We start from the raw sequence: 24247 nt of genomic DNA, 5'->3' as shown, positions 1-24247 counted from the left end.
ATCGAGGGGTCCGAGGTTCGAATACCATGTGAATCATTTCTCAATTTTCAAAATTATGTACATCTGTATTACAAATTATTTATCATTTAATGATTTAACGTTGAAGGAAAACATTGCGAAGCAACCTGAGAGATTTAAAAAATAATAATAAAGGTATGTGAAGTCAAGCTATAAGCATTTGGCCAGCGCGGTGGACTATGGCCTAATCCTTCTCATTCGGAGAGGAGATCCGTGCCCAGCAGTGGGACAGTATGGGTTGAGGGCGAAGTCTTCCATCCATATAATATAGTATGGGTAAATCCTGCTTTAATGCATATGTTATGTGATCGTCAAGGTCGAATCGGCTGTATGCAGTTTTGTAGTTACTGTTAGATCAGTCGTCAACTTTCCTTTAAGAAGTAAAGACACTTCCACGTCAATAATGCCGGCATTGTCTTTGATATTGAGTAAATTACGTACGAGGTATCTCATAGCGTTGTTGATAGGAGTGATAATAGGTATTGTGATTGTAGAGAGAAATGATTTTATTTATTTTTGAATGATGAATATTTTGATGATTGTTTTTTCAATGTTTACAGTTCTGTTAATATTAATAATAAGTGTTAGTGGAGGAAGTGATACCACATTATCGAATAAAAAACAGGTAATATTTTCATTTTGTACTTTTCCTTATTTTGGATGATTTTTTTTAATGATTATAATAATTTGATTATATGAATATATTTATTTACTAATTAATGTTCGATTAGATCAAAAAATAATTAGCAATAATGTAGTAGCATATGATAGGACCATAGCAAGGCGTTTGAAAAATAATTCTGAAAGTAATTTGAAAAGTTTTGATTTTGCTCCCTCAATAAATTTGGAACAATAAATTGTAATTTTCTTCGTACAGTGTTATTAAGTATTGACAAATTACTTATTATGTATTGCAACAATCAAATTCTATTCATTACACGTAGCATTGAAGTACGATTATGTTTAAAAAAATCTATTTTCATCCAAGGAACAGGAAAACAAAACGAAAACATTTGATGGCGAGGAAGGTGTCAGAGAAGACACATTAAAAACCTACTACCAGTTATCCAAGGTGAGTTCTCTCAATCCTATGCCTATCGACTATCGACCATTATTAATAAACAATCTATCAAATGTTTGCCTACCAAAGATTATCATCATCATCAGCAACCCATTACTATCCCGCTGTTGGGCATGCGCCTCCTCTCCGAATGAGAAGGATTTAGACCATAGTCCACCGCGCTGGTCAAGTGCGAATTTTTAGATTTCACTCCCCTTGGAATTTTTTTGAACGATTCATGTGGTATGTAGGTTTCCTCACGATTTTGGTTATAATATAACTATAGGTATCAAGTAAGTCGCTAACTATCTTGCCCTCTGAGAGCTGTCTGGGCGAACGCTACCTAAACCGCTAGAGTAACACAATAGTCCGCGACGGCATATATCTATGTTTTACGTGGTAATCATTATATTTAAAATAGTCAGTCATAATTTACTAATTATTTGGTTATCTTTTTATCATATTTATTTTATAGTATATACTTAACTCTTATCAAAATAAATACCTTAATCACTTTTGAAATGTAAAGTAGATAAACTTTGTCTTTTCCTCTAAATAATTTAAACGGATAATTTAAAAGCTATCTCGATATGAATGACTTGATTGGAGCAATATTAAAACACGTAAATATGTGAACATGGCTAATATGTCGACGTCAGTTGCTATTAGTTGAAGGTGTATAATTTCGGGTTCACAGGGTAGATATATTTAGTTTAACATCGGTGAAATAACTGGCACAGTACGGACATAAATTTGAAAAATCAGAGATGCGTGCCAGGGAGTTGAACCTCGGATCTCTTGATTAAGAGACCGGGATTTAACCACTATCAATGCTATAGTATTGCTAACACTGCTATTATTATTCAGAAATACATAAACGGACAACTGGGATCAATACCACGTAGGGTTTTGCCATATTAACATACATTTCAATGTAGAATTTAAATTGCCATATATTTTATCTGAGTAAATGCAAGACAATAGGCATATAACAGAGGTGGGGTTTCCCAAGTAACTACTTTGGCTCCTATTTTGTAGATTTTACTGTAGACGGATTGAATTATTACATAATGTAATGTGTAGTGAAAATAAAACCGTACCAATTTTTTTTAATAAAAAATTAAAATTAAAAATATTAAAATTGTTAACATAAAGACACAAATACGATTCAACGAAGTATACCTTATACTGTTATGAAATCCAAGGCTTTTGCCATTAACTTCGCTTTTTGTAAAAATGTAATAATACTCAATGAAAGTTTATTGTCATTTAAGTCATATGAACTATAAACAGATGCAATTCTTATGTAACAAATTTCCTCATAGTCCACCGCGCTAGTCAAGTGGGAATTGGTAGATTTCTCACAGCCTTGAGAACTTCTTATTTAGCTGTGCAGCTTTCCTTGCGACGTTTTCCTTCGCCGTTTAAGCAAGTGATAATTAATTTCTGCACATAACTTCAAAAAATCAGAGGTTTGGGAATCGACCCGCGGACCCCCCGAATGAGAGGCCGAGTTTCTTAACCACTAGGCTATCTTGATGACTAGGCTGTTTTTCTTTCATAATATACTGTACAATTATGAAACAGATTTATTCACTCCATAATGTTTCTATTCCTAAAAATCATTCGTTGGTAACTTGTTATTCTAATTAAAGAATTATACGTAATAATATTATGAATAATTCAACGGTCATAGACATTTATATGAATCATCATGAATGCGCTATTACTAAGAAAACTACGTCATATATTTTGTATTATATTGTTGTTGTAAAGTTCGTCATATATTGCGTAAAGATTGCATTATTTTATCAATTTGAAGGTGGTAGAACCTTTTATGGTTCGACTCCGGCGGCACCACCGCCACACCTATTTCTACCTAATAACAGCAGTGTTAGGCGCTGCTGTGTTCCGGTTTGAAGGGTGTGGTAAGGGAGACATACTTTTCCGAGGCGTTCCAGCTTGGTCCTCAGGGGTAGCGGCGCATCTGTGGCCGACCTCAGGTAGGAATATCTAATCCTATCTGGGGTTGATTACAGATGTCCATGGGCGGCAGTAGCCACTTACCATCAGGTGGACTGCATGCTCGTCTGCTACCCTTATATTTAAAAAAAAATATATAATTATGACTACTACTACTATTTGTACAGTAATGTAAAACTTCATTATCCTTACTGATGACTTAAATGGGTACGTCGGTTTGTATGCTTTGTTTCAAGTCAAAAGTTGCCTTCGTCATTGCAATCTTCATCAATGTCGTAATTATCATTTATTTATTTGAAGTGGTTTATTTTGTATTCATTATTATTTTCCTTGACAACACATTCGCGTGAACAGGATACTAGTGTCTTCACCATATGGGGAAAGTCACATCCCATCACCTTGCTACGTTACAAAATCTACAGGGGGGCTAGCCATGTTACAAACTTTGCATTCTATTCGTTTTCTATTCTATTCGTGAACAAGCGACTGTAGAATGTCAACTTGGCTAGCTCCCCAGATTTGGCATAGTCTTGTAAACTTTTTCTTCGTGTTTTTCCGTTTTTGTTTTTTTTTTATTTGTTTTAAAGATGTTTCATCACCGTAAATTTATAACAAAATAAAATGCGATTTGGCAGATTATTATTGTCGGTCAACAATAATTAAGTCATGTAACTGTGATATGAGAGGTGGGAATAATGGGCATGATGACAGTATTAAAAAATCGAAGAATAAATGATTTACTTAAAAACAATATGTTTAAAGCATTCTCAAAAATAGCCCAGTTTTAATAAAAACTTTAGGATCCATTATATTTTCAATAAAATATAAGTGTAACATAATGCAGTCGGCCATCTTGTCTAAAACTCTAATCGGGGCGAAATTACATTATTTTTTTGGCGTGTCACCGTATTGCTAGAAATGTTCTACGGGATATCAAAGCGTGACGTCACTCGCGGACGCCATGACACCCGTGAGCGTTTTCGCGCTTAGTTCAAAATTTGTTTTAAAAATGCTAATATTTCCGTTAATACTGAAATTAGTGCCGAAATAATAAGATTTTTGGAATCAGTAGACATTATAGAAGGGGAGTTCAAAATTTGTCATCATGCCCATTGCGAAAATGCTATATTATTTTTTACTTTGGAGTAATATAATCGATGAAGATTAAAATAATAACAACCGCGGCCGTAGCTATACGCAAACAGTTGGTAATTATATTTTGTATTTACTTTCCGTCCGCAGTGCCCGTGATAAGTTCAAAAGTTTTAAAATGTTATAAGTAATGTTACGTAATCGGAATATAGTTTTTAAATAACTACTTGAATTTTAAAATACACTAGACCTACAGTGCCTACTCAATGTTCCTCATAGTGCTCATTATAGTTAAGTGACAGTTTTTTTTCAAAATCGTAAATTAAACATAGATAAACAAAAAACAGTTCCCAATAACCTTATAAATGGAAATTAGTTAGATATCACAGCCAATCATTGCAATTTTGTTTATATGTAAGGATGATTCAATTTTATGTACGTATCTTAATAATATATTATGTTAGTAAATGTGACTGTGAGTTTGTTTGTTTCTATGCCACGCTTTCATGCCTTGACTACCAAACGGATTGTCATGAAATTTTCTACGCACGTTGTCAGGGGTCCAGAAAAAGACATACGCTGTTTGTCCATCGCCACCGTCACCGAGTCAATACCAAAAATTTATGACGGCGCCGATGTAGCGTACATACATTTATTATAGTCGCTTGTCCATCGCATGTCCGTCAGCCGAGCACCGTCATCCCGGCCGCCGATATTTCGAGTAGATCGGCGTGACCGCTAGATCGGCACCGAGATTTTGACGGGCCGATGTGCCGGCAATATAAAACACATTGGAACTTGTCCATACACTGCCGTCAATTCCAATTGCCCCAAAATTATCTCGTTCTCGGTATAGGCTCGGTGATGGTGCGGTGGACAAACGACCTTAAGGTAGCTTTTATTCCAAAAAAAGTATTGTTTCTGAGACATACATTAAAATAACTATTGTCATCGACCTCTAACCGCAAGTGCAGCCGTAGGTAAAAGCTAGTGCACTATAATGGGCTATTTTCCTCAAATACACTATGGAGTTCAAGAAACTGACAGTTTCTTACTTCGCCTTAGTAGTCAGTTAAACTCAAGCATTCAAAATATTCAATACACACGAGTAAACCTCAAACACTTAAAATTTGTGATATAAGAAAATACAATTTGAAATATTGTTTGCAATTCCGAGTAAAAGTGTTATAATTGCTGTAAATCTTACAAACGTGAAGAATTCAAAGCAAAAATTTCAGTGTACTTTCGTGCTGTAATTGCGTGAAAAGACATGTTTATCTTTTATAATTTAAAGCAAAATTGTCGTTTAGCTTTCCTGCAGTAATCGTGTAAAAAGATACCCTTTTCTTTTACAATTTCAAAGCAGTTGATTGTATTGTGGTAAAATGTCTTTACTTACATTGCGTGTAAAGTATTTTCTAGTGTTCTTGATAATCTTTTTGACAGGTATTACAATTTGGGTTGACGTACTTTTATTTAATTGTGAGTGACGAATGTCTTATTAAAAGTTTTGTTTCAATGATTACAGTATCAGTTATCATAGTATGTTCTATAGAAGAAAGTGATATCACATTATTAAATAAAGAAGAGGTAATATTTTAAGTTCACTTACTGTTGGTAATGATATATTTGTATAAATAATATTAATTATAATTATTCATATCATGCATTCAAGCATGCTTTAATTCTTATTAACTGTATGAAACTATATTCATATTTATTTTAATTTGAAAGATAAATTAATTCATTTGATTCGGAATAAAAAGTACTTGAAATTGGTAGAACCCTCTGTTGTTAATACAACAACATCAGTGTAAGGGAGACATACTTTATCGAAGCAAAGTATTTTGGTCTTCACTGGTAGCAACGTATCTCTGGCCAGCCCCACGTAAGAATCTTATCTGGGGTTGATTATAAATGTCCATGGGCGGCAGTAGCCACTTACCAACAAGTGTTGCTTGTTGGTAAGTGGCTGCTACTCCGGTATCATAAAAATACTCAGTTCAGTTTATGATATAGGAAATTGGAATCAATATGGTTGAACATTGTGATCCTTATTCCATGGGCAACAGCAGCCACTCACAATCAGGTACACTGCACGCCGGTTTGTCACCACCATATTATAAAAATGGTTATAAAATTTCGATAAAGTGATTCTTCTCATGACTAATTAAGTTGAAATCTTTTGAAAAGTTGTGTCGCAACTTGAAGACAGGTAAAATATTGGGTTTCCAAGGTCCTGACTATTGTGGCATGGATTTTCGACGTTTTCCTTCACCGGCTATGCAAGTGATACACCAACTTAATCATTGATCTGCCCATGTCTTATTAACTTATTCGTCACTTTATAACAAATATACAGGGTGACTTTTTTTCAAATCAAGGCCAAATCAGGGCCAAATCCTAAACCATAAGGATAAGCGAAAAATTCTGAAACGAGTTACGAGGCCGGTTCGATAAAAACTGAAACTGCATCATTAGTTTTTTAAAATATCTTATCTCTTAGGCGGGAATCGAACGAGTTAGTTTTGAAAAAAATACACCCTCTATTATTCCACTATCTGATAGTGTCGCTTATTGGGATCAAATTCTAGGAAATAATGTTATGCGACAAATTATGATTTTATAGAGTCTAATTACCATATGTTTTACAGGTTAACAATAAGGGAGATAATATTCAAGATACGACAGAACAAATAAAATTCCTGCTGGAGGTACGGAAAACATTTTGCAGTTTCCACATACAATTTACAATTAAATTAAATTAAACTATGGTATGGAGAGTGGCAGCACCATTTTTTCGACTGGGGACCATCGCTAAATCTATTTCTAACATGAAGCAATCCATGAGCGTCACGGGGTTCTATAGAGTATATAATAATGTATATAATATAGTCTATATAAATATATATAGTATCGAGTATATGTCTATATACTATATATATATTCTATAAAAAATATATAAGGGTGACCGCTACAACAACAAATACTAAAAATAAAAATAATTTCTTTTAAACAGCGTTTTCGCTTTATTTATTGGATCGTAATAGGTAGACAGTCAAATTTTCAAATACATTTACTTGTATGGTTCCAATGATAATAAATACTAAAAATAAAAAGGTCATACAAACTTAATGGTACGGAACTTTTTATGTATGTACGAGTTCAAGTCGCATTTGGTCAATTAAAATCAAAATCATTTTTTTTTATTGCACGATTCATGATGCGAAGCATCAGAGAGTGCTTTACGATCGAAAAAATTTTTTCGCTTCATTTTGGCGGCTATTTTTATTATTATAGCCTTGATAGTTCACGGAATCAAGATATTTTGCATACTATTGTCGAGATAATTTAATGGAGATTAATTCCATACTTTTTAAAAATTGATTTACTGCAATAGAATTGGAAAAAAACACCAAAATAGGTCAAAAAAATTTCCTGTCCGTCATGTGTGAAACCTGAAAACACTGTAACTTGTGAAAAAATCCATCATTTGAGTTCATTTTTTTTTTTTAAATTCTAATCGACGATTGTAGGTCACTGAATGCGAATGATTAATTAATTCAGTGTCGTTTAATTGCAATTAATAAAAAACGAAAACTATCATTTTTTAAATTCTAATCGACAATTGTAGGTCACTGAATGCAAATGGCTAATTATTTCAGTGTCGTTTAATTACAATTAATAAAAAACGAAAACTACAAGACTGTACATCTATTTATATTCATAGAAAATTAACATATGGATGGTGATATATCTATAGATATTATGTACATTTATTCCACCAGGGGCGCTTGTGCAGTACCTTCTTCCTACTACAGCTGTTTTTTCGGCAATTAATTTTGAACGACTTAAGTTTTTGTTTTTTTTTTATATTTCATAATTAAATGAGCTTTATGAGTCGTGCACTTTTGGATTTTCCAAACTTTTTAAAATATGTTCTTGCTTTGTAAAGAACCTCATTTATTATAATTTATTTATCATTTAATTATTGTTTTTCATTTTTTATTATTCTTTTTAATTATTTATTATTACAAGAGGAGGAATTTAAGTTTAACCTGTTTTTTACAGACTAGAAAAAAACCAGTTGACAATTTCTTCGCAATCGAAGATGATATAAACATTATGCCAGTGGTAAGGACATTTATTTATCATGAAATACTACTCATTATGCCGTTACCACGCGCTTGCCTTCATAAATTAAAACGTGTAGGTACAGAGTTTGACTTGGTTTGTGTATGTTTGCTTGCGCTTGTAGCAAAGCTTTTAAGGCAGCGTTTGTAGACATTTGGTGTTGGCGGTAAATTTTCATTAAATAACCAGTTTCTATATTGCAAACATTTTTACAGGGACTGCAATCAGGAGAGACCAAAAGTACTGTGAGTTTGCAAACTACACAAAAAACTACGCTCGCAGTAAGGTTACTTATTGAACACCAGGTATGAGTATCTATAATGCTAATGTTACCAAATTATTTATTAACCATCTACCCAAAGGATTGTCTATCATATGGTTACCTATTGTTGCACGATAACAGCAGTATTAAGGTCCATTCACACACAGACCGGCTCGGAGAGCATCGGCCTGCTTTTCTTTTCACACAGAACGGATGGTATACGCTTGGAATTGGCGGGAGCGGAGTCGCCAACTATTTCACATAGACCGGCTGGTAAAGATCTGAAAGCGGATGCATTCGCAATCGCAATTATTCCACACGAAGCGCGTTGCGCCTGCGTCTGAACTATTAGCGCAACATTTATTTCAATTGAATTTTAGTGACATCCCACTCGAAATTTCTTTTCGTATTTTTAATACATCTTAGCGAGTTCTTTATTTTATATTTATAGGCTTTATAAATATAAATTACTATTTCAAGTAAAATCGTTCTGTTTCGATGACAAGACATTTCCAGGTATTCATTGATATTTTTCCTTTCCTACACCTGTTTTTTTCAGACTGAAAATCGCACAAATGAGGGTCAAGCTGTTACCAAAAAATTTAGTTCTTCACTAGAGGCAAGAAAAGCTTATGTTGCTCTTCACGGCCGTAGCGTTAGTGAGACTAGTAAGTACAAGACTTGTAAATGAAAAAATAATAAATTAATACATACAATAAAAATCTAAAATTTGGATTGCGTAATAAACTGAAAATCAGATAAAATAAATGGACTTTTATATCAATAGTTAAATCTTTTATATTAATAGAAAATCAGATAAAATAAATGGACTTTTATATTAATAGTTAAATTATTTCCAGTGGCATATAAAATATAGACTGATACTGACTGATACGAGAGACTTAGATTATTTTTGCATTTGTGTGGAAACTGTAGACTGAGCATCGTATTCTTTTAATGTACATCTGTACAGTCATACTGTACATCTCAACCGTTAGTTTCGCTACTTCGAACACATTTTTTTTATAATATAGGAGTAGCAGACGAGCATGCAGTCCACCTGATGGTAAGTGGCTACTGCCGCTCATGGACATCTGTAATCAACCCAAGACACGATTAAATATTCCTACCTAAGGTCGGCCACAGATGCGCCGCTACCCCTGAGGACTAAGCTGGAACGCTTCGGAAAAGTCTGTCTCCCTTACCACACCCTTCAAACCGGAACACAGCAGCGCCTAACATTGCTGTAATTCAGTACAAATAGGTGTGGCTGTGGTGCCGCCGGAGTCGAACCACAAAGGGTTTTACCACCTTCAAAACACAATTCTGTGTCGAATCACTCAAAGTTGAGGAAAGATGTTTCGGAAACCTTTTTCTATAAATTTTTTTCTTCTTTCAGAGTGTGTGGAATACGAAACGCTTCACTGCGGTAAGTTTTTACTTTGATAAATTTGGTTAATCACTAATATAAAGTAAAATGAAGCTTGTTTTCATCACTGACTACTATTACCCAAAACGTAGTGGTCGGTATGCAAACCGAACTTAAATCTTAGTAACTATTTCGATGGTCTAGAAGACAAACGTGTGTGACATTAAGTTATTTTAACATTGATATCATCAACCTCTTTCGATTGATTTTATCAGAATTTCAAATTTTGATATCCCCATATCTTGTAATAAAGTTGTACATGATGGACTCTACACATAAAAATGGTAGTTAAAAGTAAAAATGTCAAAAGTGCCATTTGTGCACTTACACGTTTGTCTTCTAGGCCATTCATTTATATAAAAAACTACAATTAAGTTGATAGGGAATGTTTACGAATAAGTTTTAAGGTTTCAGATCTCAAATGCGGCAATATAAAACTATGCTTAATAGAATTAATAATTTGTCCTCTAGAATTAGAGCGGAGAAAAAATGCCGCACTCGCAGAATTCTTTAAACGCCCCCACCCCCCTGGTCAGGTCGATGGAGTTGGAATTGGTGGACGAGAAACTGGAGCGGGAGAGTATCCACATATGGTACGAGTTTCATATGCTTTAAATTGTATAATTCCTCATAAATTTTCAGGATATTTATTTATCCTTTGTCAACAGCAAATGGGTTTCAAGATCGAAACTCACTCGATATCCAGGGGTCACTATTGTGAGTACATAATAATATAAAACACTTCCTTAACGTATAAGTCGAAACATGAACGATGTCGTGAATATTCCAAATACAAACAACGAAAAGGTTTCAAACATCCAGACGCAATTAAAACGCAGAAATCTGTGATGAACCGTCAACGTGGTAGACCGATCGAAACAGCTAACAGTAAGGGGGTCCTCCATATGAATTTCGTCACACATAGTAGCGCGCCTGAGGATTAAGTAAGAATGTCCCACACAAGTTTGAAGGTGGTAGAACCCTTTGTGGTTCGACTGCGGCGGCACCACCGCCACACCTATTTCTGCCTCATAACAGCAGTGTTAAGCGCTGCTGTGTTCCGGTTTGAAGGGTGTAGTAAGGGAGACAGACTTTTCCGAGGCGTTCCAGCTTAGTCCTCAGGGGTAGCGGTGCATCTGTGGCCGACCTCAGGTAGGAATATCTAATCCTATCTGAGGTTGATTACAGATGTCCATGGGCGGCAGTAGCCACTTACCATCAGGTGGACTGTATGCTCGTCTTCTACTCCTATATTATAAAAAAAAAGTAAACGTTTCGACGAATTCAATGCCAAGAACAATAACTGTCGCATAACATGAGTAGAATCATTTTCGATATCTTCTAAAGCTTCCTTTTATTCAAAGAAGTTACTAGGTATACTAATTTCCCATGAATGAGGATTGTATATTATATTTGGATTTAAAATGGTATATTTACTTCCCGCGAACGTTGAATGGAGGGGGCAACTAAGGAAATACCAAGTGCGGTGTTCAAGTGAACATTTTTAAAACATGGGCTTATATAAGAAGGCTGGATGGATGCATGGATTGGTTATATCCTCTTTATTATTGAACACGTAACATCTGATATGAAATGTATAAATGTACTATTTATATTTTGTAGGGTGCACTAGGATGGCTGGATACAGCAAGGAATTGGACATTCATGTGTGGCAGCTCACTCATAAGCCGCAACTTCGTTTTGACAGCAGCTCACTGCTCTTGGGTGTCTCCGAGACAGTTCAATCTGCTTGACCCGAAGCCACAAATCGTACGACTTGGAAACAAGAACTTACTAGAGGTTAACAAATATTTAAAAGTGTATTAGTTGTTCCTTACAGAATTTTAAATTAAAAGTTTTAAGAAAAAATGATCAAGTACAAGTTATACTTTTTTGACGCAGTAATAATAATTTATTTCAGAATTTGATTCCGTATAATCAGTAATTTTAATTTACAAAATGTCACCGGGAACAGAAAATTTTAACATAATAAATCCATAAAAAAATTAATGCATTACGAAACAATGACGAAAGTAATTACGACATAAATACTATTTCGTCCCACACTAAAAATACACTCATAACTGTTTTTCAAACGCGTCAAGCGTATAACTTTAAAGTTAATGATATTTAATATTATCAATAGCTGTTCAATTCAATACGATTCGTGGGACGACGTTACATACAGGTTAGTGGATTGTAAGTATTCCACCAGTGGTGATCCATTCAACTCTCACCGCCTGGCCACAACTAACAGCGGCGCGGCGAGCGGGGCGGAGAGCGGCACGATGAGCGTTGAACGGCGAAAACAAATCGACGGGATTATCGAATGAATAATGTTAAAGTTACACTCATTAGAACATTCAAATCGCTCTACTGTGAAGTTGTGAAAACGCAATTGCACCAGTTTCCGTAGGACCCGTCGAAATATAGGCTACAATGCTCGCCGCTTCGCTCGCCGTATCGCTCGCCTCACCGCCCGTAGCTGTGACCGTCCGACCTCTGCTGGCGTTGCATACAATTAAACATCGTTTACGATGCTCGTAAGCTTGTTTATTAATAACATTTCTTTTCCAGGTGAATCCCAAATACTATCTGGATGTTAAAATTCAAGAAATAATAGTCCATCCCGCATATAAATCTCCATTAAAGTACTCAGATATAGCGTTAATGAAGTTAGCGGAAGATGTTGTCTTTGATTTGTACATGATGCCGGCTTGCCTGTGGCGTGATGCTACTGTAGAGCCTGGTACTGAAGTCGATGGTACAGGTTGGGGATATACAAGTGTAGGTAAGATTCATTATGGTCATCACCTGATTACCGCTGCTAGGCTTGGGCGTGGGTGGTGGGTAGATTTAAAGTCATAGTCCATCTCGATAGCCGAATGGAATTATTGATAGTCTTTATATACCTGCCATTTTACACAGGAATAACGCTTTAACGCTTTCTACACTCACAGCCCCACATTAGGATTCCCTGTATCGTGGGTGCCATGTACACACACAAAGACAAATACACAAACAACCAGACCCAGAAACAGACACCTAAATTCATCATTTAAATTTCTGTCTGGCCGGGGATCGAACCCGGGACCCTCTGCGCGTCAGACCGGTATGGTGATTGCTCCGCCACGCGGGTCGTCTAAGGTCAAATGCATCTCAGGATTATTTATTATTTATACATTTTCTAAAAGGAACTAATCGTTATCTGTTTCATTATGTACATATACAAAAGTTATAGTTCTATAAAGACATAATTTATACTGTTTCGCTATGTCACCTGTCTTATAATACTAAGTATCTTCATCATCAACTCATTACTGGGCACGGGTCTCCTCTCACAATGAGAAGGATCAGGCCATAGTCCACCGCACTGGCCAAGTGCGGATTGGTAGACTTCACATACCTTTGAGTTTTTTTTTTATATTAATCTCTCAGGTATGCAGGTTTCCTCACGATGTTTTTCTTCACCGTTTAGCAAGTGATAGTTTATTTTTAATACGTACATAACTTGAAAAATCAGAGGTGTCTGGGATTTGAACCTCGGACCCCTCGATCGAGTGCCCGAGTTTCTTAACCACTAGGCTATCACTGCTAAGTTCTTCGTTCTTAAATGCTCTAATACAGATAATGTCCACGGGGTATTAATACATATTCTTCTCTTTTTATCAGCCGTGAAAAACATGTCCGCAGAGCTCCAAGTCGTAAATATAAACATCATTGACTCAAATCAATGTGATGGAATTGTTAAAGTAGCCAGAAGTAGAAATTTCAAGGGAGTTCGGTCTCATCAAATCTGTGCAGGAGTTTTAGAAGGAGGGGTTGACACATGCCAGGTAAAAATGAAAAATTATCATGTGAGACATTTAATCATTGCATGAGCGACATCCCGCGCCAGCAATCTTGTTCTGTCGTCGATACCACACGATAGAACAAGATCCCTGACAACGGTAACGATCGTCTTGCGGGCGGGCGATCGTTACCGATGTCGTTGTTTTGTTATAATATAGGAGAAGCATACAAGCATGAGTATGAGCAGAATTCCTTAAGCTCGGCTGAGGCAATCCGCCCATCACTACCCCAAGATGTACCCTTAAAACCTAAGTTTCATACTCTATTTTTAATCCATCATTGTGCTTTTTTATAATATAAATGTAGCACACAAGCATGCAGTCCAACTGATGGTAAGGGGATACTGCCGCCCATGGACATGCGCCAAATACCCCTGACGACTAAGCTGGAACGCCTCGGATAAGAATGTCTCCCTTCTCACACCTTCAAACCAGAGCACAGTAGCGCTCAATGCTGCTGTTATGGGGTAGAAATAGGTGTGGAGGTGGGGTCGCCGTGGTCAACCTACAAACCAAACCTAACCTTCTACCACCTTTAATATGTCATATATTAACACCCTTAATCAATTATATTATCTTTCCGCTTATTAGTCCATCCATCTATCTATCAATCCATTGTCGTCTGTCTAAAAAAATATTGATTTCTTGATCCTTTGATGTAATATATTTGAATAATAAAAATTGTCAAATGTGCATGTCCTAAGGCGCCAGAATTTAATGTTTCAAATTCTGCAACATTAAATTCTGCAACATCAGATTCTGCAAATAAATGATTTGCTATGATAGATTACAATCTGTTTATTACTGTATTCATAACAATGTTTATTACATTTTAAGGGCGATTCTGGAGGCCCCATTCAAATACAGGAACCGCATATATGTGTGACCGAGTATCCATTATCGACCGTGATCGGAGTGACGTCATTTGGCTTTGGCTGCGCCCGCGCAGGCATGCCCTCTGTGTACACCAGAGTCTCCAGCTACATCGATTGGATCGAGGAAAACGTTTGGAAACAAGAACTTCATTTATAAAACCGAGTACTTTAAGAAAACAATATGTCGCGAATATTTATTTTTTATAAATAAGTTATACGTAAAATCTTGTAAATACTTTCGAAATAAATACATTAATCATTCTGTGTTAATGGTCTAATTTGTACCTGTAGTTTAAAAATTACTTATAATTACGGTATGTACTCGTATAATCCCCATATCTAAAGTAAGAATTGGAATCTAAATTTTAAATTCAAACACTTTTCTACCGAACGGAGAAGACAAAAATCCTTTATATGATTGAAGGAGCAAACGAGCTTGCAGTCCATCTGATGGCAAGTGGACATTGCGGAGAGATCTGTGACCGCCGCCATTTGCATCAGGTTCTTCCTCACAGTGGCAATACCACTCTTTGTGACTAGGTCAGCTTGTAGGAAAGTTATACAGTATGTACACTGTTCCAAAGCCAAAGCCAAAGGTATGTGAAGTCTACCAACGTACATCGCCAGCGCGGTGGACTATGGCCTAATCCTTCACATTAAGAGAGGAAATCCGTGCCACAGTATAAGGATCTACTTTCTACTGTGCCCGTGCCCAGAAGTGATGATGATATTGTATCCATGTAAGTCTGAATTATCTATCTTTTATCTATACTAAAATTGCGTCTTCTTACAATTGCAACCCACGTGTAACATTTCAATTTAAAGTCGTTATTCCTATGGGCAGGCTACCTGTGCCGGGCGATTCGTAGTCAACGGTCCTTTTCTTGAAATATTGCGGTGCAGTTGTTATATCGTATGGGCCTGGCACTAATACGAATAACGATGGTAGGGTTGATTCGTAGCAGGTTGCATTATAGCACAAGTCGTAGCAAAATATATTTATACTTTTTTAATACTAGAGTATTATTGGATAAGTGTAAAATGATCATTTTTCCGTGAAGAGCCGATATGGAGATCATTTGCGGTACCGGGATAGAATAGACTTTATATTCTAAATCCACGCAAACTTAGTCGCAGACTAAGTTTCTTCTTAATAATTTACTGCAATGTCTCCGACAATAACGAGCTTTTGCCCGCGGCTTCGCTCGCGTTACGAAGTAATATTTTCATCCCCTATTTTATCCCCTTGGGGGTAGAATTGATCAAAATCCTTTCTTAGCGGATGCCTACGTCATAACATCTACTTGCATGCTAAATTTCAGCCTGATCCGTCCAGTGGTTTGGGCTGTGCGTTGATAGATCACTATGTCAATCAGTCACCTTAGAGTTATATATATTTAGATATAACCGATGCACATTAGAGATAACAATGACTGTTAAATTACATTGTTTTACGTTACTTACATTATTCAATTACATTATTTTTGGTTAACTAAATTATTAATTATCTTGAAACCGGTACGTGTGTACGAATATACGTATATTTATTAGCTACTGGTTTGCGTATTAAGCTATACTCTGATTCATAATTAGGTATCCAAAATGTAAACAAAGGTGTTGACCTATCAAGAAAATACGTTAGAAATGGTAGTTTTTATTTTTGTCGATATTTAAGTAATACAACACTAATAAAATAATAATCTAAATAAATTAAGATTAATTCACATTTTCTAATATCCCTCACCTCACCTCACCTCACCTCACCTCAATTTCGTTCCATTCAGTAATAATAATCAAAAACAAAATTATGGTAGAAAATTAAAATGTGATAATGGTAACACAATCGGAATCCAAGACATTTCTTGTGCTGTCATTTTTAAGTTTCGTAACTGTAGCATTACCATGAGTTGGCATAGAAACGCCACTATAGAAATGGTAAATAGAAAACTATTGTCATTTTGCTAGTGAATAACATAACTACTATCGTTACGGTATTTCTTGACAACGTCTGTCAAATTAATGACTCATGGGACCGAATTTGTATGGCAATCGATCATAATGACATTCGCTAGCGATTTGATTTCGATAGGTTTTTTACGTATCGAGTTACGTCACTACGGATTTTAGTTCTACGAGTAACCACCAGAGGCGCTGTACAATTTTTCATACATTTATTTTACGCAGTCGCTAGCGAGTAATAGTTTTGTAAACTCATGGTAGTCCTACTGATATTATTCATTTTCGTGATTGTGATCAAACTCTAATGTTTTCTCGTTTACATAATGTTTTTGTTAAATTGTGTATATTTGTTAAATTTTAGTTTTTTGTTGAGTTTGTTAAAGTTTGTGTTTCTTGTTAATTTTGACAGTGACATTTCTTTGTTTACATTTTGGACACCTAATTATGAATCAGACTATATGTTTCTTTTTCTCGCAGGCAAATGCAATTTTTTTATCAGAAGGTTCATCGTTATAGCCTATGCTGTATCGGAAGGAACCATAATATTCTGTTTCACCACGATTATTTGGCTCGCCGGTAGTCCATTTTTCAAATCCAGACTCCTCTAAGGCAACACCTGAAATTAATTTATATCGATTTACATTGTAGAGCCGGTAGGACCCGCAAAGGAAATCTATGTCCCTCCGCAAACTTTAAGGTTCTAGGCGAATCAGGATGAAAGAAAAAGAAAAAGAAGAATATAGTCTAAGAAACTTTTGCGCTTGGCCCTTTTAAAGCAACTGTGTTTCGGGGGCCCCTAGTACCGGGGGCGCGGGGCGGACTGCCATTATAACTATATATATTATAACTGTCATTATCACCTGTAGCAGTAACTGCGCAATGTGACACTGAACATTGATGCTTGTCGTTATATATAGGAAAGAACTGGCACGTTTTGATTTGTATATTAGTGATATTGATATCCTTTATTTGTAAGTTATCGGTTTTGAACTCAAAATAAAATTCATGTTGACAAGTCCAATACTTGTCTGAAATTTAAAGTGATAAAGTTATTTAAGGGAAAAAAAGGATAAGTATTACATAATATTTACTCGTCTTACCTACTATAAACACAAAAAACAACATTATAAAAAAGGAAATTTCGAAATTTGTCATTTGCTAGTAGATAACAGTGACATCATATAGGCATAATTAATCCTAAAATATTATATTTATATTCCATAAAGGATTATATTTAAATCGTCTCTCACCATGTGTCGTTGTCCACTGCCCTGCCTTATTAAGGTCAACAAAGCCGGCGAATAAATCAATTTGAATATGTTTAAGAAAAGGCTTCGCTAAATTTACTACAGATCTCATTTCCTTCTCACTATTTATCACTAACAAGTGAGGTTCCTCAGCGGAACACGTCATGAAAGCGTCACGCCAGGTCGTTCTTCTAGCGTGGATCTTGTAGCAAGTGTCTATATCAGGAACATACATGTATTCTGAAATTTTATACTAAGATTAATATATATCAAACTTATAAGGCTACTGTTGGAAGGATATCTTTAAAAGATACTCACTTGACCACAGGAGATCGGTTACGGGGCGAATACATGCCGTTTGCTCGTATCTCTCGTTGTTTAATAACATTAAACTATAATCAACTACGAGCATATTAACAACAATCATCATAAATTGTTGATAAATCATAAAGTGCAAAATATAATAATATCTATGAGATTTCTCGATAAACTCAATAGTCACTTAATTTTTTATGTCTTAATTATATAATCTTTAGGAATACTATGTACGGGATCTGTTGAGAATGACAACTAACTTTGTCGATGGTACCGCAGATACTTAAGGTTTCATTTTCATGCCGTTTGTAACAAAAATAAGGGTGGGCTGCTTTACTACAATAATCATTGGTGATTGTGCCATTTTGGAAAAATACAACACATCGCTTATCAATATCAGATGAAGGTCCCCATTCGGTCCAAGTCACTGGCATTCTTTCGAGGGGGACTCCTGAAAAACAAAAACATATAAAGTAAAAATCAATGCAAGAAACGGATTATTATAAAATTAAAACGATAAAAGTCACAAGAAAGTTCGAGTATAAAAAAAAACAATCAAAATAAATCAACATCCAGTATCTAATTATAAAGAGTGACAAACTTAAAGACTGAAGTACATGTAATAATATGTGTATATTAAATTTAGATTATTTTTACAATATAAAGTAGAAGACGAGCAGGTGGTCCACCTGATAGTAAGGCCACAAAATAAAAACAAAGAGAAGTCAATCAGCATACAAAGCGCTCTTGAACAACGCACACATACGAGTAGACACCGCTCACTGACACGTTATCTTGGTGGGTTTCGGGCGCATTCGTACACGACTGTCGGCCCGCTTGAGACACAGGTCTTTACAAGCCAGTTAAACGATTTTTTGCAAAAGATGGACCAACAAAAAAGTTACTATTTTGGCAAAGGGAGATCTCCCGCCGGGCTAGGTGATCGTGCCCGGGGAGCGGCTGTGTTCCTACAGTCTCAGTTCGGAACGTGTATATATGCAAGATATTTAGAAAACTTCGATAGCGTGATTCAGAATACTTGTGGCGCCATCTCTTCTCGAGTAGCGGGAGGTCGCCACACTATAATTGTGCAGTGGACACTATAACTGTGAATTTTCATTTTTTTGAACTACTAATTTTTTAGAGAGTTAAATTGGTATTTGCTGTTGAACTGAGCCTCTAGAAGTTGATATTTTTAGTGATCATGGCAAGAATATGTTTTAAGGTGGCTATCTAAGCTCGATTTTTGTAACAGTTTCTATTTTGAATCAATATAAACAAACCTAACTAAATTTTCGTAAGGTAAATTCACGCCACTAAGTATTACGTAAGTTGAAAACATTATTTTTATTTGTGTAGATATTGTGTTGAATTAAATATATGTAACTCAAAGGTGACTGACTGATATAGTGATCTATTAACGCACAGGCCAAACCACTAGAAGGATCGGGCTGAAATTTGGCATGCATGTAGATGTTATGACGTAGGCATCCGCTAAGAAAGCATTTTGTTCAATTCTACGCCCAAGGGGATAAAATAGGGAATGAAAATATTACTTCGTAACGCGAGCGAAGCCGCGGGCAAAAGCCCGTGCAGTATATTTCCGATCGCTATTTAGGAAATTTACAGAGTTTCTACGTAATTGTTTATATTGTAAGATATATTATATATTTACTACCTATTACAAGAATCGTATATTAATTTGTAAATATTTTTCTTAATGTTATATCGTAACTAATAAAAATTGTTAAATACCTTCACGTTTGCATCTGATTCCAGCTTCGACGAAATTCGCAGGCATGTGATGCAGCTTGAGCCAGTCACCTATCCCATGATGATAGGTATAGTCGTACCGGAACTCAGGGGTCCATGTATAAGTCTTTTCTTCTAAACTGTCTGTTTAAGCATAGTTATTTAATTAATAATAAAATAAAGGTTCACTAACATAATGTGGCATTTATATCCTAGTGGTTGAAACTCGGCCTTTCGATCGATGTGCCCGAAACTCGAACCCCAGGTACGCACCTCCGATTTTTGAAAGTAATGTGCTTACTTGTAATTAATTATCGCTTGCTTTAGTAGTCAAGGAAAAACATCGTAAGGAAATGCGTATCTTAGAGATCTTAAAGAAACTTTTCAAAAGTATGTGAAGTCTACCAATACGCACTTGGCCAGCGTGGCGATGGCCTAATCCATCAGATTCTGAGAGTATCTAGCAGTAGGACAGTAATGGGTTGACGACACCATTATTACAGTACCATGCAGTTCACCTGGCGTGAGTGGTCATAGCCTCCCATGATCGTCTGCGGTCAACCCTATATAGAATTGAAGTTCTACCTAAAGTCGGTAGTAGATACGCACCTACCCAAGAAGACTAAATTGAAATGCGCCATATGCCTCTCTCTCATCTCCTTTGCCGCAATCTTTAAACCACACACACATAAGACATTAATCCCTTCTGTGGTTAAAAGATGTCCACGAATTTCAATCGCCATTTACCAACATATCGACTGCAAGATCGTTTGCTACTATAATATTAAATCATTAGAACTGAAGAATACAAAGGACTGTTAATTTACCTTCCGGAAGGATAGCACTCCTATCCTACAAAAATATACGCATTTTTGAATTAATTTGACACAACACTGGCACTTTTTGTTATTAACTAAATAACTACATTATATCAGCAGGTATTTATATTATATCTCTTATCATATTTGTCTGGTGTTTTTTTCACGAATACTGTTTAGTTAACCCTGGGGTTAACAACTGTTAGATTGTCTCTCTAAGTAAAATATTGATGTCTAACTCTGTCCAAATATAATATCCGAAAATGAATTTTATACACACAATTATTAAGCGTGTATATGTGTCGCTTAGAGAGATTACCCAGATTTTGTGGACTATTTCCAGACCCTGTTTTTTTGGTTTTGGTACCCCCCCCCCTGCGTTGTGGACTCCGGGATCTCCAAAGGAGATCTCCAACAAAAGACAGCACGAAAGTAAATTGAAATATTTGCTTTTAATTTTTCATGTTTGTAAGATTTACAGCACAATACAGAAATTATAAATACGTTTTACTCGGAATTGCAAATAATATTTCAAATATAATTTAAGTGCTTGAGGCTTACTCGTATGTATTGGATAATTTAAATGCTTAAGTTTAATTGACTACTCTAAGACGAAATAAGAAACTGTGAGATTATTGAACTGCATAGTGTTTGAGGAATATAGCCCATTATAGTGCACTAGCTTTTATCCACGGCTTCGCTTGCGGTCAGAGGTCGATTACAATGGTTATTTTTATGTTTGCCTCGGAAACAATACTTTTTTTGGAATAAAAGCTACCCTATGTCTTTTTTGACCCCAAAAAATTATGACAATCGGTTTGGTAGGACATCGGTTATTAATATTTTAAATTAGCAATTACGACAGGATCAGCGTTTATCACAAAACACTGCATCATAAGTTCATAAGGCTTGCAAATTTGTGGACCAAATTTTATCGGAAATTTAATTAATTTATTAGATTTTAAACCTCATCATGGGTCATTTCTTTGTAAAGGTAAAAAACATGATTGTTCTTCACTGACTTCTTGGTGGGGAGATAAATTGCGGTGTTCCGATCGAAGAGAGCCACATTTCAATCAACGTTCCACATTTGCGCCATTAATCGTTCAGTTGGAGGCGTTCCAAGTACTAATTGTGGCTTGCAGTTTGTCAGCGAGGCCACTAATATCCTTGTTATAATGTGTTCCTTAAGCGCGCATTGCTGTGGCTTGCGTAGATCTTGCCCGATCCACAAAGTTAAGCAACAAAGTTCTGTCGTCCATGGGCCATTGGATATCAACCCCAGATAGGATTAAGATATTCCTACCTGACCGACCGTCCACAGATGCGCCGCTATCCCTGAGGACTAAGCTGGAAACCGTCTGAAAACTATGTCTCCTTTACCACACCTTTCAAACCAGAACTCAACAGCACTTGACACTGCTGTTATTAAGAAAAGAAACAGGTGTGTTGGTTCTGCCGCCGGAGTGGAACCACAAAGTGTTCTATCTTGAAACACTACTCTGTTCTTAGTGAGAGCTAAGGACATTTTTACGCGTTTCAGTGCTTCGGAAGGCGTGTGAAGATGTCCCAGATGTTGTTCTTGCGCTGATAAAAATAATTCAATTAGTAGTTCAATTAGTGGTAAATGACCATTGCTGACCATGGACATTAGTGATCAATCGGGGGAGAAAACCAATGTTTGAAGACATCTCCAATTAGTATGACATATAGTATGGGGCTGTGAGTATTAAAAGTGTCTAAGCATGATGACTCACTTTGTTTGGGGTATCTCCATGGGTAAATCCTGCTTAAATGATTGTCTTGCGTCAAGGTTGAACCGGCTTTATGCAGCTTAGCTTACTCATAAGTTAGTTGCCAATTTTCCTTCAAGGAATACAGACATAATTTATCGTAGAGGTCTTAAGTCAATAATGTTTTTAATTACGAGTAAACTACGTGTGAAGCATATTTTAGCGGTGTTATTGTTAACCTTGTTGATAGGTATTGTGATTGTGGATCGAAATTATATTTTTACGTCAATTAAGAAATGTTATTAATTACATCATAATTACAGTTACAGCGGTTTTACTAATATGTATTAGACAAGAAAGTGATATTAAATTATTAAGGAACAAACAGGTATTATTTTTCCCCGTTTTTTATTGAAAGGTGTTGTGTTGAAATAATTTATATGATAATTTTAGTTTAGAAACGTATCACTTACTTATTAATCTTGTATATAAAATTCTCGTGTCACAATGTTAGTTGCCGTATTCATCCGAAACGGCTTTACCGATTTTCACCAAATTTTATATGCATATTCAGTAGGTCTGAGAATCGGCTACTATCTATTTTTCACACCACTAAGTGATAAGGGTGGTTCACCCTTAACATGTTTTTATTTATATGGCAACACAACGTTTGCCGGGTCAGCTAGTGTTTGTATAGATGAAAATAAGAGTACCCTACATAGAACCAAATAGTCTTATCCAAAAATAGCCCCTAATTTTAAAGGTTAAAATTTTCGTGCTAATATTACTCTGGGAAAGAGAAAATGTGAGATTATCTGTTGTATTTTCCGATCCAGTCATCGCAATGAAGCCATATCTATATAGGTACACCATTTTTTAAAGACACTTGGTATATATTTTTTCAATACCTTTAGTATGAGTTTTTACAGACACAACACAAACAGAGGATCTGCCCCAGGTGATAAAAATAAAGATATAGTTAAAATACTATTCAAATTCGGCAATTAATAGTGTAGAGTTATTACTATGTATTTGAATAATAATTATTCGTTTTTTCAGAATAAAACGAATGGAAGTCTATCTACCACCGAGGAACTACCGACTTCGTTCGAGGTAACAACATTTGTTAAATTTTAGATCTTTTTACCTCTACACTCAATATATTTACGAGTATATATTATTAACAAGACTCTAAAGCTTCATAACTTTAATTTTTCCAGGTTGGTAACGAAACAGATGAATACTTTGTTACAACTGAACAAACAAAGGCAAGAACATTTATTTAAGATTATTTTCAATTTTCTTTAAAAAAATATTACGACGTTTCGGCTTCATAAGTACTGCTAACAAACTTATATCTACTTAATAATGGGTGTGTCGAGGAATAAGCCTTTTTTCTTATAAAATAAACTAGACATTTAAATTTACTTCTCAGGGTATGCAAATGTGTCCGACTCTATATATTACTAATTCTGTCTGGGATCGATTACAGTACCCTTAGTAAGAGTTTTTACGTTTTGACAAAAATGACTGTTTTTGTTTTTGTTTACGTATTTCCCATATATTTCTAATCAGTTCTGATACAGGCCGCTGGGGGCGCTGATTGGAAATGTATGGGCTAATACGTAAACAAATACCAAAATAGTCATTTTTGTCATAACGTAAAAACTCATACTAAGGGTACTGATGTCTATGGGCGGCACTTGTCATTTACCATTA

The 24247-nt window shown here is 35.6% G+C and overlaps 2 protein-coding genes and 1 long non-coding RNA gene across 3 annotated transcripts; 2 read left to right on the top strand and 1 right to left on the bottom strand.

The window, feature by feature from the left end:
- The first annotated feature begins 356 nt into the window (after positions 1-356).
- LOC140749114 (trypsin-3-like) lies at positions 357-14974 on the top strand. The gene is made up of 13 exons (XM_073082136.1): positions 357-497; positions 579-643; positions 1007-1090; positions 6808-6867; positions 8225-8287; positions 8503-8592; positions 9109-9217; positions 9949-9978; positions 10450-10571; positions 11602-11778; positions 12556-12769; positions 13651-13814; positions 14667-14974. The coding sequence occupies exons 1-13, from the start codon at positions 422-424 to the stop codon at positions 14859-14861; spliced, it is 1449 nt and encodes a 482-aa protein (XP_072938237.1). The 5' UTR covers positions 357-421; the 3' UTR covers positions 14862-14974.
- A 2138-nt stretch (positions 14975-17112) lies between these two features.
- LOC140749260 (hemolymph lipopolysaccharide-binding protein-like) lies at positions 17113-18145 on the bottom strand. Its single transcript, XM_073082303.1, has 2 exons — positions 17914-18145; positions 17113-17279 (listed from the first exon to the last, which is right to left on the bottom strand). Exons 1-2 carry the CDS (start codon positions 18143-18145, stop codon positions 17113-17115), a joined length of 399 nt encoding a protein of 132 aa, XP_072938404.1.
- Positions 18146-22655: 4510 nt separating this feature from the next.
- Positions 22656-23796, top strand: LOC140748890 (uncharacterized). The gene is made up of 4 exons (XR_012103000.1): positions 22656-22778; positions 22852-22916; positions 23588-23641; positions 23749-23796. It is a non-coding gene; the product is annotated as an uncharacterized LOC140748890 (long non-coding RNA).
- The last annotated feature ends 451 nt before the right edge of the window (positions 23797-24247 follow it).

Source organism: Epargyreus clarus, unplaced genomic scaffold (assembly GCF_041222505.1).
Source record: "Epargyreus clarus isolate Ecla_fem2 unplaced genomic scaffold, WU_Ecla_fem_2.2 ptg000017l, whole genome shotgun sequence".
NCBI lineage: Eukaryota > Metazoa > Arthropoda > Insecta > Lepidoptera > Hesperiidae > Epargyreus > Epargyreus clarus.
The sequence above is the reverse complement of the archived record's forward strand: the minus strand, read 5'-3'. Positions and strand labels throughout refer to the sequence as shown.